Source organism: Littorina saxatilis, linkage group LG15, assembly GCF_037325665.1.
Source record: "Littorina saxatilis isolate snail1 linkage group LG15, US_GU_Lsax_2.0, whole genome shotgun sequence".
In the NCBI taxonomy this organism is placed as follows: domain Eukaryota; kingdom Metazoa; phylum Mollusca; class Gastropoda; order Littorinimorpha; family Littorinidae; genus Littorina; species Littorina saxatilis.
The window spans coordinates 37,863,439-37,877,544 of record NC_090259.1 but is presented as its reverse complement, the minus strand read 5'-3'; the positions used below and the strand labels follow the sequence as shown (position 1 = coordinate 37,877,544).

General features: G+C 45.4%; 1 protein-coding gene and 2 long non-coding RNA genes across 5 annotated transcripts in view; 1 reads left to right on the top strand and 2 right to left on the bottom strand.

Moving 5' to 3' along the window:
• The window catches only part of LOC138949257 (nose resistant to fluoxetine protein 6-like), a 43,227-nt gene that overhangs the window by 13,121 nt on the left and 16,000 nt on the right, over positions 1-14,106 (top strand). For all 3 annotated transcript variants that reach the window (XM_070321042.1, XM_070321043.1, XM_070321044.1), the window contains 2 exons: positions 4,012-4,177; positions 4,632-4,711. In XM_070321042.1, coding sequence (XP_070177143.1) covers positions 4,012-4,177; positions 4,632-4,711 — 246 coding nt within the window. The remainder of the gene's footprint in view (positions 1-4,011; positions 4,178-4,631; positions 4,712-14,106) is intronic.
• Positions 6,236-7,050, bottom strand: LOC138949260 (uncharacterized). Its single transcript, XR_011450210.1, has 2 exons — positions 6,848-7,050; positions 6,236-6,664 (listed from the first exon to the last, which is right to left on the bottom strand). It is a non-coding gene; the product is annotated as an uncharacterized lncRNA (long non-coding RNA).
• LOC138949259 (uncharacterized) lies at positions 12,961-13,775 on the bottom strand. Its single transcript, XR_011450209.1, has 2 exons — positions 13,573-13,775; positions 12,961-13,389 (listed from the first exon to the last, which is right to left on the bottom strand). It is a non-coding gene; the product is annotated as an uncharacterized lncRNA (long non-coding RNA).

The window sequence follows — 14,106 nt, the reverse complement described above, 5'->3', positions numbered from 1 at the left end:
ACGAAGATGTCAACTTCCGCATACCGACTAAGCTTCCGCAAGCTCTGGCTTTAGCGGAGGAAGTGGCTTCACGGTATTTTGAGGAGGGGGTGACATTCCCCGCTTCCGCCCTCTGGGCAGGAAAGCAGTCCCTAGGGACACACTGCTTGGGTATCGCATCCCTCGTGTGTCGTCTCTTCTGGGTGACGCTTCGCCTGACTATTGTAGTCAGGGCGGAAGTTCGTTGCCTTGTTGCACGGATGTGCGGGATTATGAGTCGGATTTTGGTGCTTCTGTTCAGGTTGACAAAGATGCCAACTTCCGTGTACTGGTTGAACTTCCGCTAGCACTGGCTTTGGCGGCGGAAGTTACTTCAAGGTAGTTCGAGGAGGGTGCGGCAACACTTGTAGGCTTGTTGCCCAACCTCCTTCCGCTTTGGGGGATTCCCGTTCTGCGAAGGACGGAAACAGCAGTTCAGTTTTCGGAAATTCCCGTTTTCGGAAATTCCCGTTGGTAGCGTTTGAGCTGTCTATGCTACTGACTACTGGGCAGTACGGCGGTGCGTTGTTGTCACTATTCTGGTAGGGAAGACGGCTACAGTAGAACAGTATGTTATACTGAGTCCTCTTTCTTGTCTCTGGGGGAATAAGCACATGATCTTTTCAAGTTATCCTCTGTTTAGGAAACTTTGCAAGATTTTTTTTAATAGAGCTCTATCTTCTCTGCTCTTGTTAACTTCGAGTTTCGTCGTGACGCACGGGAGAAGGATGTCATGTCGCTTCTAGCTGCTTTGGCTAAAGTCTTTTGAACAGCTGAGCCTCCCAGCGCTTTTCTTGGCACATTGCTTGGCTCAGGTTGCAAACAAGAGGCGGATCTACTCCGCTCTTTGCTTTTTGTGGTTCATCTTCTGGGAGAAGCTGTGATCTGCGTCGGCTGGCCACATTTGGCCTTTATTTAGGCAAGATACGGAGCTAAGCAAACACACATTGGGTTAAACCCTCTGCCTTAGGCAGCTTCGCGGTATGTACGCCCATCTTTGGTGCGGCATACCTCTTATTTTTCACCTTCTAGGGTGAAGTTGCTAAGGCCTCAATTTTTTGTTTTTTGCCTCTGTATTGAAAAACAAGGCAAGCTGTTAAAACTTTCTCGGCTTTTACGGCTTACGGAATTGCGCTTTCTCATCAGGGTCATAAGCTTTGGTTTCTGACAAGTCGCCAGAACATGTCCAAATTATGGGCTCACATTCTGACTAAAGTTTTAGGCTCACTGAGCCATTGCTTGTAACCTCTCAGTCGGAACTTTTCCGGCTAAGCCTACCTCTTGAGGCAGTGGCTTCTGTCAGCGACTTTCGCTGCGCAGCACAAAGGACTCGCAGGAATTCCTTAGTTTCAGCTTTTCTTTCTAAGAGGTTACGGAAAGAACTAAACACCATCATGTGGCTAAGCCTAGGTTTGGCACAGACGTTTTTAGCATTGGGGTTGTTTTTCTTCCACACGCAAAGACATACACCGTCGATTGGCGGGTACGCCCTTCACAGAGAAGGTTGGACAGGTTGCAAAGTCTGTTTCGTACTCTGTCCTTGATAAAGAGAGCGGCTGTACGTGTTCTGACCTCTCTTCTTGGCCAAATGGAATCGATGGCCACTCTTGTGCCCTTAGGCAGAGTCCACAAGCGGCCATTTCAGGCTGCCCTGAGTTCGCTGTGGAAGCCTTCTCTTCAGGGCTGGGAGACAGTAGTCTCTCTTGAAAGCTGGTTTCGGCACACAACGAGGCAGTGGCTGCTCCCTGGGATTTCGCAGGGAGTGCCAATCTCGTTTGCCCCCCCCCGGACGAGTTTCTGTTCACAGACGCGTCTATGGAGGGCTGGGGTGCCCATCTTTCTGTTCACACTGCGTCAGGTCTGTGGAACGAGACGCAGAGTGGGGGGCACATTAATGCCCTAGAGTTAGAGGCTGTTTTCCTGGGACTCCAATCGTTTCTGTCTATGGTCAGGAACGAATAAATTGGGGTTCGCACAGACAACACGACCATGGCGGCCTATTTCAACAAACAGGGAGGCACTTTGTCTCTCGCTCTTTCTGTCAGGTCAGGTCAGATTCTTGCCTGGGGCAGCCAGCACCTTTTTCTGTTGTCAGCGAAGTACGTCCCAGGCATACTCAACGTTCTTGCGGACTACTTCAGTCGCCCGTAGTGTACGATGCACACGGAGTAGACTCTGACTCATCAGGTCCTACAACGTCTGGGTGGCATTTCAGCAAGCCTACAGTCGATCTGTTTGTGACAAGATTCTCCTGCAGGCTTCAGGTCTTTATCTCCCCCTTTCCAGACCCAGAGGGGAGGGAAACAGACGCCCTCGAAGTAACTGGTCGCGTCTGAGCCTATGCTTTCCCCCCGTTTCATCTCTTGGGAAAGGTTCTCAGGAAGGCGGAGCGGGGACAGCCTTGCTTGGTGTTGGTGGCCCCTTGGTGGCCCAGCCAACATTGGTTCCCCGTCCTCCTTCGCCTCGCAGACGGCCCTCCATTCTTTCTAGGTCGCTGCGCCGTTCTGGCTCCTCAGACGCTACTTTAGGCTTTGTCCAAAAGGCCCACAGGGAATCGACCAGCACTGTTTATGCGTCACACTGGTCAGCTTGGACAAAGTGGTGCTCGGAGAATGGAGTTACTGCTACTTCACCTCGCTCTATGCATGTAGCAAATCATCTCTCGTGTTTGGCTGCTCAGGGCTTGGCTCCTTCTTTTTTTGAGAGTCAGGCGCTCAGCCATTTCTTCTACTCTGAAGCAATTAGGGCATAGCATTAACCTGGGCGGTGTAATTGCTAGTGTTCTTAAGGGGGCAGCGATTGGTTTTACGAAGGCTAAGTCCCCTCTTCCCGCGTGGGACTTATTTTTTGGTACTCAAGTTTCTAGCCTCTTCGGATTTCGAACCTTTAGCTTCAGCGAGCTTAGCTAACTTGACTCGTAAAGCCTTGTTCCTCGATTTGTTAGCCTCTGCCAGTGGAGGCGGTGAGGTGCACGCTCTTTCAGGCCTGGCTAAGGATATTTCTTTTGAGAGCTATGGCTCTTTTGTTTTAAGATTTCGGCCGGAGTTCCTTGCCAAAACCAAGAACAAGGTCTGTCCTCCTCTGTTATTCGCATTCCTCCTTTAAGTAGGATTCTTGCGTCTGGTGACCCTGATATGGTCAATTGTCCTGTTCGTACTCTTACCAGCTACTTATCCCGTACCACGCCCATTAGGTCTAGGGACCATAAACTGCTCTTCATCTCAGTTGACACTGAAAGGAGCAAGGACTGGTCGCGGGTCACTTTGGTAAGATGGGTCTCTACGCTTATTAAACAAGCGTATGCGTGGTGGCACAGACAAGTTGGGATTGGGCATTCTGTCCTTCCTATGAAGTTGTCAAGAACTCATGAAGCCAGAGCCTGGGCTACTTCTCTGGCAGTCCTCCGCTCAGGCGTGCTGGCAGAGGTCTTAGGCGCTGCCTACTGGAAATCGCAGGGTGTTTTCTTCAACTTTTACCTGCGAGATGTGGCCAGCACTCGTCATGGTGGCAGTAGCTCCCTACCAGCCATTGTCGGCTGGACAAGTGGAATTTTGTTTCCCCACCTCCTTCATTAGCATTCTGCTTGATGTGAGTTGGGATAAGAATGTAATTTAATTGAAAATTTTCATCTAAATATTAATTTGATTATATACTTACCCAACTCACATAGTTGATACCCGCCCGCCTGCCCCGCTTTTGGGGTTTTTATGGGGGTTTTTTCCTAAAAAAGAGGGAAATTTTTCTATGTTCGCTTTCGATTGAATGATTCAAAGATGGCGGCAAGGTCAGGAAGTCACGCGTGACTTTGTCATGATAAGGGGTCAAGGTAGCTCTTTTTTAGGGTGACCTCCCCTTGTTACCAAGGCGATGCTATTCAGCGTCCTAGCACTAAACTGGAGTAAATTGCTTGATGTGAGTTGGGTAAGTATATAATCAAATTAAAATTTAGATGAAAATTTTCAATTACCTCTCCCCTCCTCTTCCATGTTACAGACTGACTCCAGCGTACATGCTGGTGATCATGGTGTATGTGTGTCTGTCCCCTTACTGGGGAGAGGGACCTTTCTGGCCAAGCGCCAACCCTGACAGAGACAACTGCGAGTCCAGTTGGTGGGCCAACCTTCTCTACATCAACAACTTGGCGAACACCGACAAACAGGTAATATTGCAATGGAAACACACGTGACACACACACACACACACATAAGACTTCATATATATCGAGAGAGAGAGAGAGAGAGAGAGAGCGAGGGAGGGAGGGAGGGAGGTAGGGAGGGAGGGAGAGCGTGCGAGAGAGAGAGTCGGAAAATGGAGGTAGCCTACATTTACATACATTAAACAGAAGAACAAGAACGAAAATATAAGAAATGACCAGGACTGGTGATTGTTGATGATACATACCAAAAGCCAGCTCAATCAAACCATAACAACCAGAGATCTGATCGAAGTTCGGACAAACAGACAGACAGACAGACAGTCACCCAGCATGACAGTATGAAACCTCAACACAACCGAATATACGGGAGTGTAATAAATATTGCTAGGGAGTAAGCGCTTCTTCCTATCTTCCACCCCAAATATACTCTTATCTATAGAAAGGTTCCTTGTTTCAGTGCCTTGCGCAGTCGTGGTACCTGGCCAATGACATGCAGTTCTACATCCTGAGTCCTCTCATCTTCGTGCCATTCTACTTGTAAGTATCATGGAGATCATTATGAGATTCAAATTAACTCTCATTTAGCAGGTACACGGGTCCTAACATGTCATTCATAATAATATGTAGCATTCTCTGATGTGTACGTAACTACACTAACGACTGCAGTGGCACTGACTCCACCCTTCTTATCAAATATTCAGATGATACAGCTCTAGAAGATCTCTCCAATAGTGACGCAACTTACTTTGCAGAAGTAGAACGTTTCAACGCCTGGTGTAAAGACAACTTTTTAGACCTAAATGTGACAAAGACCAAAGAACTTCTGATAGACTTTAGAAGAAACCCTGCCCCTGTCCCTGACCTGATGATTGATGGTGTGACTGTTGAGCGTGTGACTGAATATAAGTATCTTGGCACAGTTATCGATGATAAGCTGTCCTTCAATGCAAACACCACCCTCATACACAAAAAATGTCAGTCACGCATCTACTGCCTTCAGAAACTTAGGAAGTTGAATGTGAACCCTTCTATCCTTCAAACTTTCTACCGCTCTTTCATCGAGTCTGTCATCACTTTTGGTTTTGTGTCCTGTTATGGAGGTCTGAGTGTGAAGAACAGGAATGTCTTAGTGCGAATGGTGAATGTCAGTAGCAAGGTGATTGGCAGGCAGCAAGCAAGTGTGGAGTCCCTGTATGAAAAGCGTGTGGTGAGAAAGAGTAGGCGGATAGCTTCAGATAGGTCCCATGTCCTTGCCCACCTCTATGAACTCCTTCCCTCTGGCCGTAGACTTCGCACGCACAAAGCTAGGACACTCAGGCTGCAAAACAGCTTCATCCCCAAATCCATCACCCTTGGCAACATGTAAACACATCCACATACCCGACTCAGCCCCTCTTCTGCCAGTGCAATCAGTAGTAATGTACATGTATGTATTGGTTTTATGTACGTCCGTATATTTTCTGTGATATATTGTATGCTGGGATTTTTTTTTTTTTTTTTTTTTTTTTTTTGCAATGATGTTTAGCCATAGTCCGTTATACGCGTAGGTGTGCGAGAATATGTAAGCGCAGTGCTTTAAAGATGTCCATGTGGGAATGTGTAAGTGGGCGTAGTCGAATGTTCATGTGGGAATGTGTAAGTGGAGCATATAAGAATGCCCATGTGTGAATGTGTAAGTGGAGCGTATAATAATGAGTAAGTGGAGCGTGGTCGAATGTCCATGTGTGCGATGTGTAAGTGAGACATGGATGTGTTCATGACTGAATGCGTAAGCACAATGCAAGGAATGGCCAGAGAGGTATGTGGGAGGTGTGTTTATAACCTGCCCTGTTATATAGTGCTATATGTCTTATGTAAAAACAATGTCCTGTTTGTATTATTGTTATGTACCACGCCTGAATTTCTCTATGAGATAATAAAGTATTCTTATTCTTATTCTTATTCTTAACATGACGAGAACAAACCTAGTCTTTAGGGAGAAAAATAATTTCTGTCTGTCTGTCTGTGTGACGTCTGCTTCTCGTTCTAGGGCTGATCAGTGTTTAACAGAGACGAAGTGCAAAGAAGTAATAAGAAATTTAATAATTCTGTACTTTCATAAACATGCACATGATCATTCTTGCAGACATCAATCCCTTTCTCTTAGAATCTTCAAATGAAAGTTTTATAGATTATGATTTCGCTGGTGTGATTTCACACACACATAACAACATTGTCTTTCTTCTTCTTGTTGCGTCGACGTTTAGCATCGAAGAGCGGAACGTACTTCTTCTCGTTGAAAATGTATTTCGGTTTACACAAATGAAGACATGAAGGTGTGTAAATGTTCACAAAATATAACGTAGTCTACTCATCATGATAAACTCGATCTGGGTGACACTTGGGGACGTTGGTGGTTCCTTCCGTGGTTACCGCTGACGTTGCCCTTCCCACAGTGTTCACACGACATCATTTACACAAGCATTGTACACCCCTGTACACTTGCACCTTCTGCAACACACACGTGCAATATCTGTTATTATCAAGTATGATTTCCATCGATATCATTCAATTTGTTTCTCTAAAACAAACACAGAAACAAGAGTTCACAGACTGACACAAACACATGGAAAATGAACAATACCTGTGTTTTCCTGTGAATCAATAATGTTAAAATGTATTAGCGTGTTTTACCTGCGGTTAGTGGACCTTTGGAGATCGCAAAAATGTGGAAATCCGTCCACGGAAGGTGAAACATATGCTAGTGCAATCTACGTGGCTTCGTTGATTGCTGCCATCTTGGAGTCAATGAAACGGTCAGAGCATTGCATCCTAGCAACCTCAACTGAATATATGTACAGTTCATATTCACGAATTAATACCAATGCACGCTGTTTCCTTTTGCTCTCTTCTTTAAATTTCTTTCCATGAAGATAAACAAATTCTTGTCTTGTACGCTGCACTAGTTTTGGACTAATGGCGCGAGCGTTGACGTCATATGTATACAGTGTCGTCATGACGTAGTCTCGGTCATTTAACCTCGTTTTGTGTACGCAACTAGTGAAGTCTCGATTAATATGAGAGAGGGAGTCGATACACGAATTCCATTCGTCACATAACCCCATGGATCAAGATAATTATCCTATCCCAAGTAGATAATTATTCATCGTACGACGCTCTGCTCATATAATCTGCACCGTGGTTGTCCTTCCCGGGGATAACACGTACGGTGAACTCGTATGGCTGCAGTTGGAGGGCCCATCTCATCAGACGAGGGTTGTTCGGTTGTCGTTGGAGATGTTTGAGTGGGCGATGGTCTGTCTCAATGGTGAAGTGTTTCCCGTACAGATACCGTTCGAACTTTCCCACTCCCCAAACTGTAGCTAGGCATTCTTTTTCTACGGTGGCGTACCTACTTTCTGCTCCGTTGAACTTCTTGCTTTGGTACGCAACAGGTCGTAGCGTCTCTTCGTGCTCTTGCATGAGAACAGCACCCATTCCTTTGTCGGATGCGTCCGTCCTTAGCACGAAAGGTTTGCTGTGGTCTGGCATACACAGCACAGGTTTCTGTGAGATTTTCTCTTTGAGTGTCTCAAAACTCCTTCTTGCTTCGTCGTTCCAGACAAGCTTGTCTGGGTTGAACTTCTTTGTCAGGTCAGTTAACGGAACAGCTATGTTCGCGTATGACTCGATGTAGGACCTGTAGAAGTTGCAGAGTCCTAGGAACGACCGTAGTTCCTTCTTCGTGGTGGGTGGGAGAGCGTCTTGAATCTTCTTGATCTTGTCGCTTTCTGGCCACCTTTTTCCACCTCCCACTTCGTGTCCGAGGTACGGCAACTCTGTGTAGCCTATGTAGCACTTGGAGGGTTTTGCTGCCAAATTGGCTTCTTGTAGCCTCTGTAGTACTGCCTTCAGAGCTGACATGTGCTCTTCCCAGGTTTCAGTTGCTATAAGCACGTCGTCCATGAAGTGGTGGACGTCTTTTCTTCTGATTGGATTGAGTAGCTTCCTCATCATGCGGTTAAACACCCCCGTCGCTGTTTTCAATCCAAATGGCATGTTGGCCCAACGAAATTGGCCCGCTGAAGTTGTGAATGCCGTCTTGTCTCTATCCTCCTCCTCTATTGGGATCGCCCAATATCCTTTCGTCAAGTCTAGCTTTGAAAAGTATTTCGCTTTTCCCAAACTTTGAAACAGATGGTCGACATCGGTGATGGGTTCAGCGTCGAACACTACCACGTTGTTCAGAGCTCTCAGATCAGAACAGAAACGGTATTTTCCGTCCTTCTTCTTTATCAGGACGATGGGAGAGTTGTATGGAGAGTTTGCAGGTTCGATGACATGCAACTTCAGCATTTCTTCAATTTCCTTTTCGACAGTTTCTACCATGGCGTGAGGTATGGGTCTGGGTTTCACAAAGACTGGTTTCTTCTCTGTCACTTCAATGGAACATTTTTCCAGGTTCGTCGTCTTTGGAACATCTGTTAGGAACTCTTCAAATTCTTCACAGATCATCTTCGCCTCTTTGACCTTTGCCTCGTCCAATTTCTCGTCGAAATGGATGTTCTTCACATTTTCGGTTCTTTGAGTTTCTAGGAGGGGTAACATCTTCTGAGTGTCATACTTGAAGATGTCATCGTCCATCGTGTTGTCCTCTTCCATGACAACAGCCACGACCTCTTCTCCTCCGTCTTCTTCGTCACTTTCTTCTTCGTTTGAAGCAGGAACGCTTGCTTGAGCAGATGAACTGGGATTGGGAGTGGCGGAACTCAATTCCCGTTCTTGGTACTCTTTGATGAGGTTGATGTGGTTGATCCGTGTTCTTCTGCCAACTTGGATCTTGTAGTCGAATTCATTCAACTTTTCCACAACCTTGTAGGGACCTGACCATGTAAGTTCCAGCTTGTTGTTCTTCACAGGGCGTAGAAGTAGAACCCGTTTTCCGACTTCTAGCGTCCTTGGTTTCGTTTTCTTGTTGAAGAAATGGGCTTGCTTGCTGGCCGCTTTCTTCAGGTTCTCACGTGCCACGTTGCACGTTTCTTCTATTCTGTTCCTGAGGTTGACTACATATTCCGCTGTAGTCTTCTGCTCCCCTGAGATTTCTTCTTCGGTCCATGTTTGGCGCAGCACTTGCATGGGTCCTTTGACAGATCTCCCATACAGCAGCTCAAACGGCGAAAATCCCATGCTTTCTTGTGGAGCTTCTCTGTATGCGAACAGGAGGGCGGGGATAAACGTGTCCCATTCCCTCGGTTGATCGATCGCTAACTTTTTCAGCATGCTCTTCAGTGTGGAGTTGAATCTTTCGACCAAACCATTCGCTTGAGGGTGAAACGGTGCGGTCATATGGTGTTTGATGCTGAGAAAGTCGTTCACTTCTTTCATCAGGTGGCTGGTGAACTGTGTGCCTTGGTCCGTTATCACTTCATCTGGGATTCCCAATCTGGTCCACATCTCCCAGAGAGCTTCAGCTACGGTGTCTGCTTGGATGTTTTTCAGGGCTACGGCTTCGGGGTATCGGGTAGCGTAGTCAACAGATACTAAGATGTATTGTTTCTTGCTCTCCGACATAGGTTTGACCGGGCCGATGATATCCACCGCAACTCTCTTGAAAACTGAACTGATGGGTGGCATCCTTCCCAGAGGGACTTTCTTTGTCTGACTTTTCGGTGCAGTTCTTTGGCATGTGTCACAGGACAAGCAATACCTACGAATGTCTCCTGCACACCCTGGCCACCAGAATTCTGCTCTAATTCTGTCAGATGTTTTTCTTTGACCTAAGTGTCCTGCCATGGGGTGATCGTGACCAAATGAAAGAACTTTGTTCCTGAGTTTCTTCGGAACGATTACTAGTGAACGGTCGTTTCCGTGGCGATCTTTCGTTGTTCTATACAGGATTTCTTTCTTGTATGAATACCGTATCCCATTGATCCCTTCTGGAGAGTTGGCAAATTGCCTGATTGTCTTCAACGTAGGGTCACTTGCCTGTTCTCTCTTCAGATCAGCTGGCGAATACAGTCTTTCTTCTTCCTTGACTCCCTGTTTGTGACTGCAGCTTGGTTTCTGGGCATCTACTGTCGCTTGTGCTCTCGTGGTAACAACAGCTGCTGTCCCAGGGTACCACGCTGGGTCTCGAACAGGATATGTGGGAGTCAATTTCTTCTCTTTACCTAGTCCATACCATTTACCTATGAGGACAGGGTAAATTGGGTCGTCCATCACCGTTACTTCTGTCTCGGAGTCAAAGTAGGGTGAATCGATGTGCACCACGGCGGTGTGGTACATCTTCTTGGAGTCTTTCTCTGCCAGAGTAGTCTCCTTCATTTTCGCTGAATATGCCTCCTTTGGCACAAACTTCTTGCTGACAATGATACCAGTACATCCAGTGTCTCTCAAAGCGTTGACAATTGTTCCATTCAGCTTCACTGGTACCACTTCGGCACATTTCTTTTCCTTGCAATTTCCGCAAAGTTTTTCTAAGAGGATCGGTGTCTCAAGTGTATCTTTCTTCGATGAAACTGCACCTGCTGTGTCTCTCTTGTTTGGACAAAAACGAGAGACATGCCCTTGCAATTTACAAATGAAACAACATCCAGATGCTCGCAGTTTCTCTCTCTCGGCGTCACTCAACTTGGCCTTTAGAGTTTGATTTGCGGGTTTTGTTGATGTAGCAGCTATTCTTGTTTCTTCTTGGGGAGAACGACGTTTTTCAGGCTTGACGTACGTTGATGAAGTTTTGACGTTCGATCTAGATTGTTGATATGTGTTGGCTATCATCCCAATCTCTTTGGCGCTCTTAGGGTCTCTATCCCTAATGTGAACGGCGAGGTCAGGAGGAAGGGTGTCCAACACCTGCTCACGGACCAACAAATCTTTGAGATCTTTTACATCTTGGTCGCATTCTGCTAATTCCACCCATTTGTCTAGATACCGTTCTAGCTTCGTGATGTGCTCTTTATACGTGTCAGTGGCGCTTTTCTTGGTTTGGCGAAACTTCTTTCTATAATCTTCGCTAGTGAGTTGGAAGCCCTCATACAAAGCGTGTTTGAGAGTGTCGTAGTCATTAGCGTCTTCCTCGTTCAGCTTTGAGAAGATGACTCTCGCCTTACCCTTCAGAAAGTACACTACACGTGAAGCTTTTGCTGCATCACTCAGGTTACAGTCTCGAGCATAATGCTCGAACTGATGGAACCAGCTCTCGATGTCATCACGGTCGTCTAGAAAAGGAATCTTGGGCTTGAAACCATCATCTTCGCGAATACGTCCTGGCGAGTTGTTGTTCCTGTTGCCCTCTTGGTTGGCGTTCTGGATTTTCAACTGTTCCAGTTGGAATTGTCGTTCAGCGTCACGTTCTAGCCGTAGTCGTTCAGCGTCACGTTCTTGTCGTTCAGCATCACGTTCTAGCCGTAGTCGTTCCTCGCGATCAAGAGTTTGTTGCTTCTCTTTCTGATCAAGAACAAATGCACGCAACTCGGCTCCTTCTAACCCCAACAACTGTCCTTCGGCCAATAGCTGTCTAGTCAACTCTAGCGGATCTACACTTGTGGACTGAGACATATTTACAGGTGACACGTCCGTGCACGCCTGTGGATCAACCTCTTCGTCGTTACGGTTGCTGTCAACTTGAAGAGATATATGAACACTCTCTTCTTCGTCAGCAGGAACTGGTAACGAATCTGTCACCTCTTCCCGATAGTTACTGACAGTAAGGGTTTTTCTTCCCTTCTTATCTGCGGTCACTATGGGAAGAGATTTGTCGGCCGGCTGTTTCCGTGCCAACTGGGCTGCGATGGTGGACCTTCTAAAATTATGAGCTGGGGAACTGTCGTCACTCATAAGTCACCTCGCGTATTATTCCAAAACGTACAAAATGTATGTTGCTCAAACACCGTCGAGCTACTAAATTTCGGATCAAATTACAAAAAGAAACAGTCGGGCGGCGCCTTCGTGCACAAAATGCAAGTCCTAGTTTAGCTCTACTTCTACTGTACTTTGAAATAATTCTTCAACGTATGTTACGTTACGTTTCCACACAACCACCCAAAGAGTTATGTTTCCACGTTCTATCGTGAGTCAGTTTACTTCTATCTACCAACGAGAACTTACACTGTAAACTTTATTTGACTCTTTCTGGCGAAAAGATCAATCTTTCACTCGATCGAACGTTGAATATACAAGATGTATCAACTCAACTGTCAATTCGCATCATTTACTGTGTAGATTAATTTACAGCCACTTCTACAGCAAGTAAATACGACTGATATCCACAAGTCGATTATATAGGGCTTCACAGGGAAATACAGGTATTAAATCCTTACCTCTTAGGTACCTGACTCCCACCAACCTCCCGCGTAATTTAGAACAAACTAAGGGGAATGATGGTTCCGATAGTACGTGTAAGAATACTATCACACTGATGAATTGGAACACCACAAATAAAATCGGGAGCTAACAAATCAAAAGTGGTCTCGCTAAATATTGATTTTTTAACGTGTCGTTTCAGCTGACAACACTTCCAGTTTTTATTTTACCGTGTGATAGGGCACACGTTGAGTTATAGATCTGTGATAAGTAATATAACTAAAGGTAAATAAATAAAATTATATGATGAGACGATGGCGATGAAGTACGAACATATACAATACAAATCGACATGCAAGAAACCTACAGCAATTTTGAAACGAGAAAAATTTGGAACGGCTGGATCGAAAGTAAAACGTTGATTCAATATCCCGTGACTCGAGCCCCCATTGTGACGTCTGCTTCTCGTTCTAGGGCTGATCAGTGTTTAACAGAGACGAAGTGCAAAGAAGTAATAAGAAATTTAATAATTCTGTACTTTCATAAACATGCACATGATCATTCTTGCAGACATCAATCCCTTTCTCTTAGAATCTTCAAATGAAAGTTTTATAGATTATGATTTCGCTGGTGTGATTTCACACACACATAACAACATTGTCTTTCTTCTTCTTGTTGCGTCGACGTTTAGCATCGAAGAGCGGAACGTACTTCTTCTCGTTGAAAATGTATTTCGGTTTACACAAATGAAGACATGAAGGTGTGTAAATGTTCACAAAATATAACGTAGTCTACTCATCATGATAAACTCGATCTGGGTGACACTTGGGGACGTTGGTGGTTCCTTCCGTGGTTACCGCTGACGTTGCCCTTCCCACAGTGTTCACACGACATCATTTACACAAGCATTGTACACCCCTGTACACTTGCACCTTCTGCAACACACACGTGCAATATCTGTTATTATCAAGTATGATTTCCATCGATATCATTCAATTTGTTTCTCTAAAACAAACACAGAAACAAGAGTTCACAGACTGACACAAACACATGGAAAATGAACAATACCTGTGTTTTCCTGTGAATCAATAATGTTAAAATGTATTAGCGTGTTTTACCTGCGGTTAGTGGACCTTTGGAGATCGCAAAAATGTGGAAATCCGTCCACGGAAGGTGAAACATATGCTAGTGCAATCTACGTGGCTTCGTTGATTGCTGCCATCTTGGAGTCAATGAAACGGTCAGAGCATTGCATCCTAGCAACCTCAACTGAATATATGTACAGTTCATATTCACGAATTAATACCAATGCACGCTGTTTCCTTTTGCTCTCTTCTTTAAATTTCTTTCCATGAAGATAAACAAATTCTTGTCTTGTACGCTGCACTAGTTTTGGACTAATGGCGCGAGCGTTGACGTCATATGTATACAGTGTCGTCATGACGTAGTCTCGGTCATTTAACCTCGTTTTGTGTACGCAACTAGTGAAGTCTCGATTAATATGAGAGAGGGAGTCGATACACGAATTCCATTCGTCACAGTCTGTCTTTCTTTCTATCTGTCTGTCTGTTTGTCTCTTTTTATGTCTGTCTATATGTATGTTTGTCAGTCAGTCTGTCTGTCTGTCTCTCTCTCTCTCTCTCTCTCTCTCT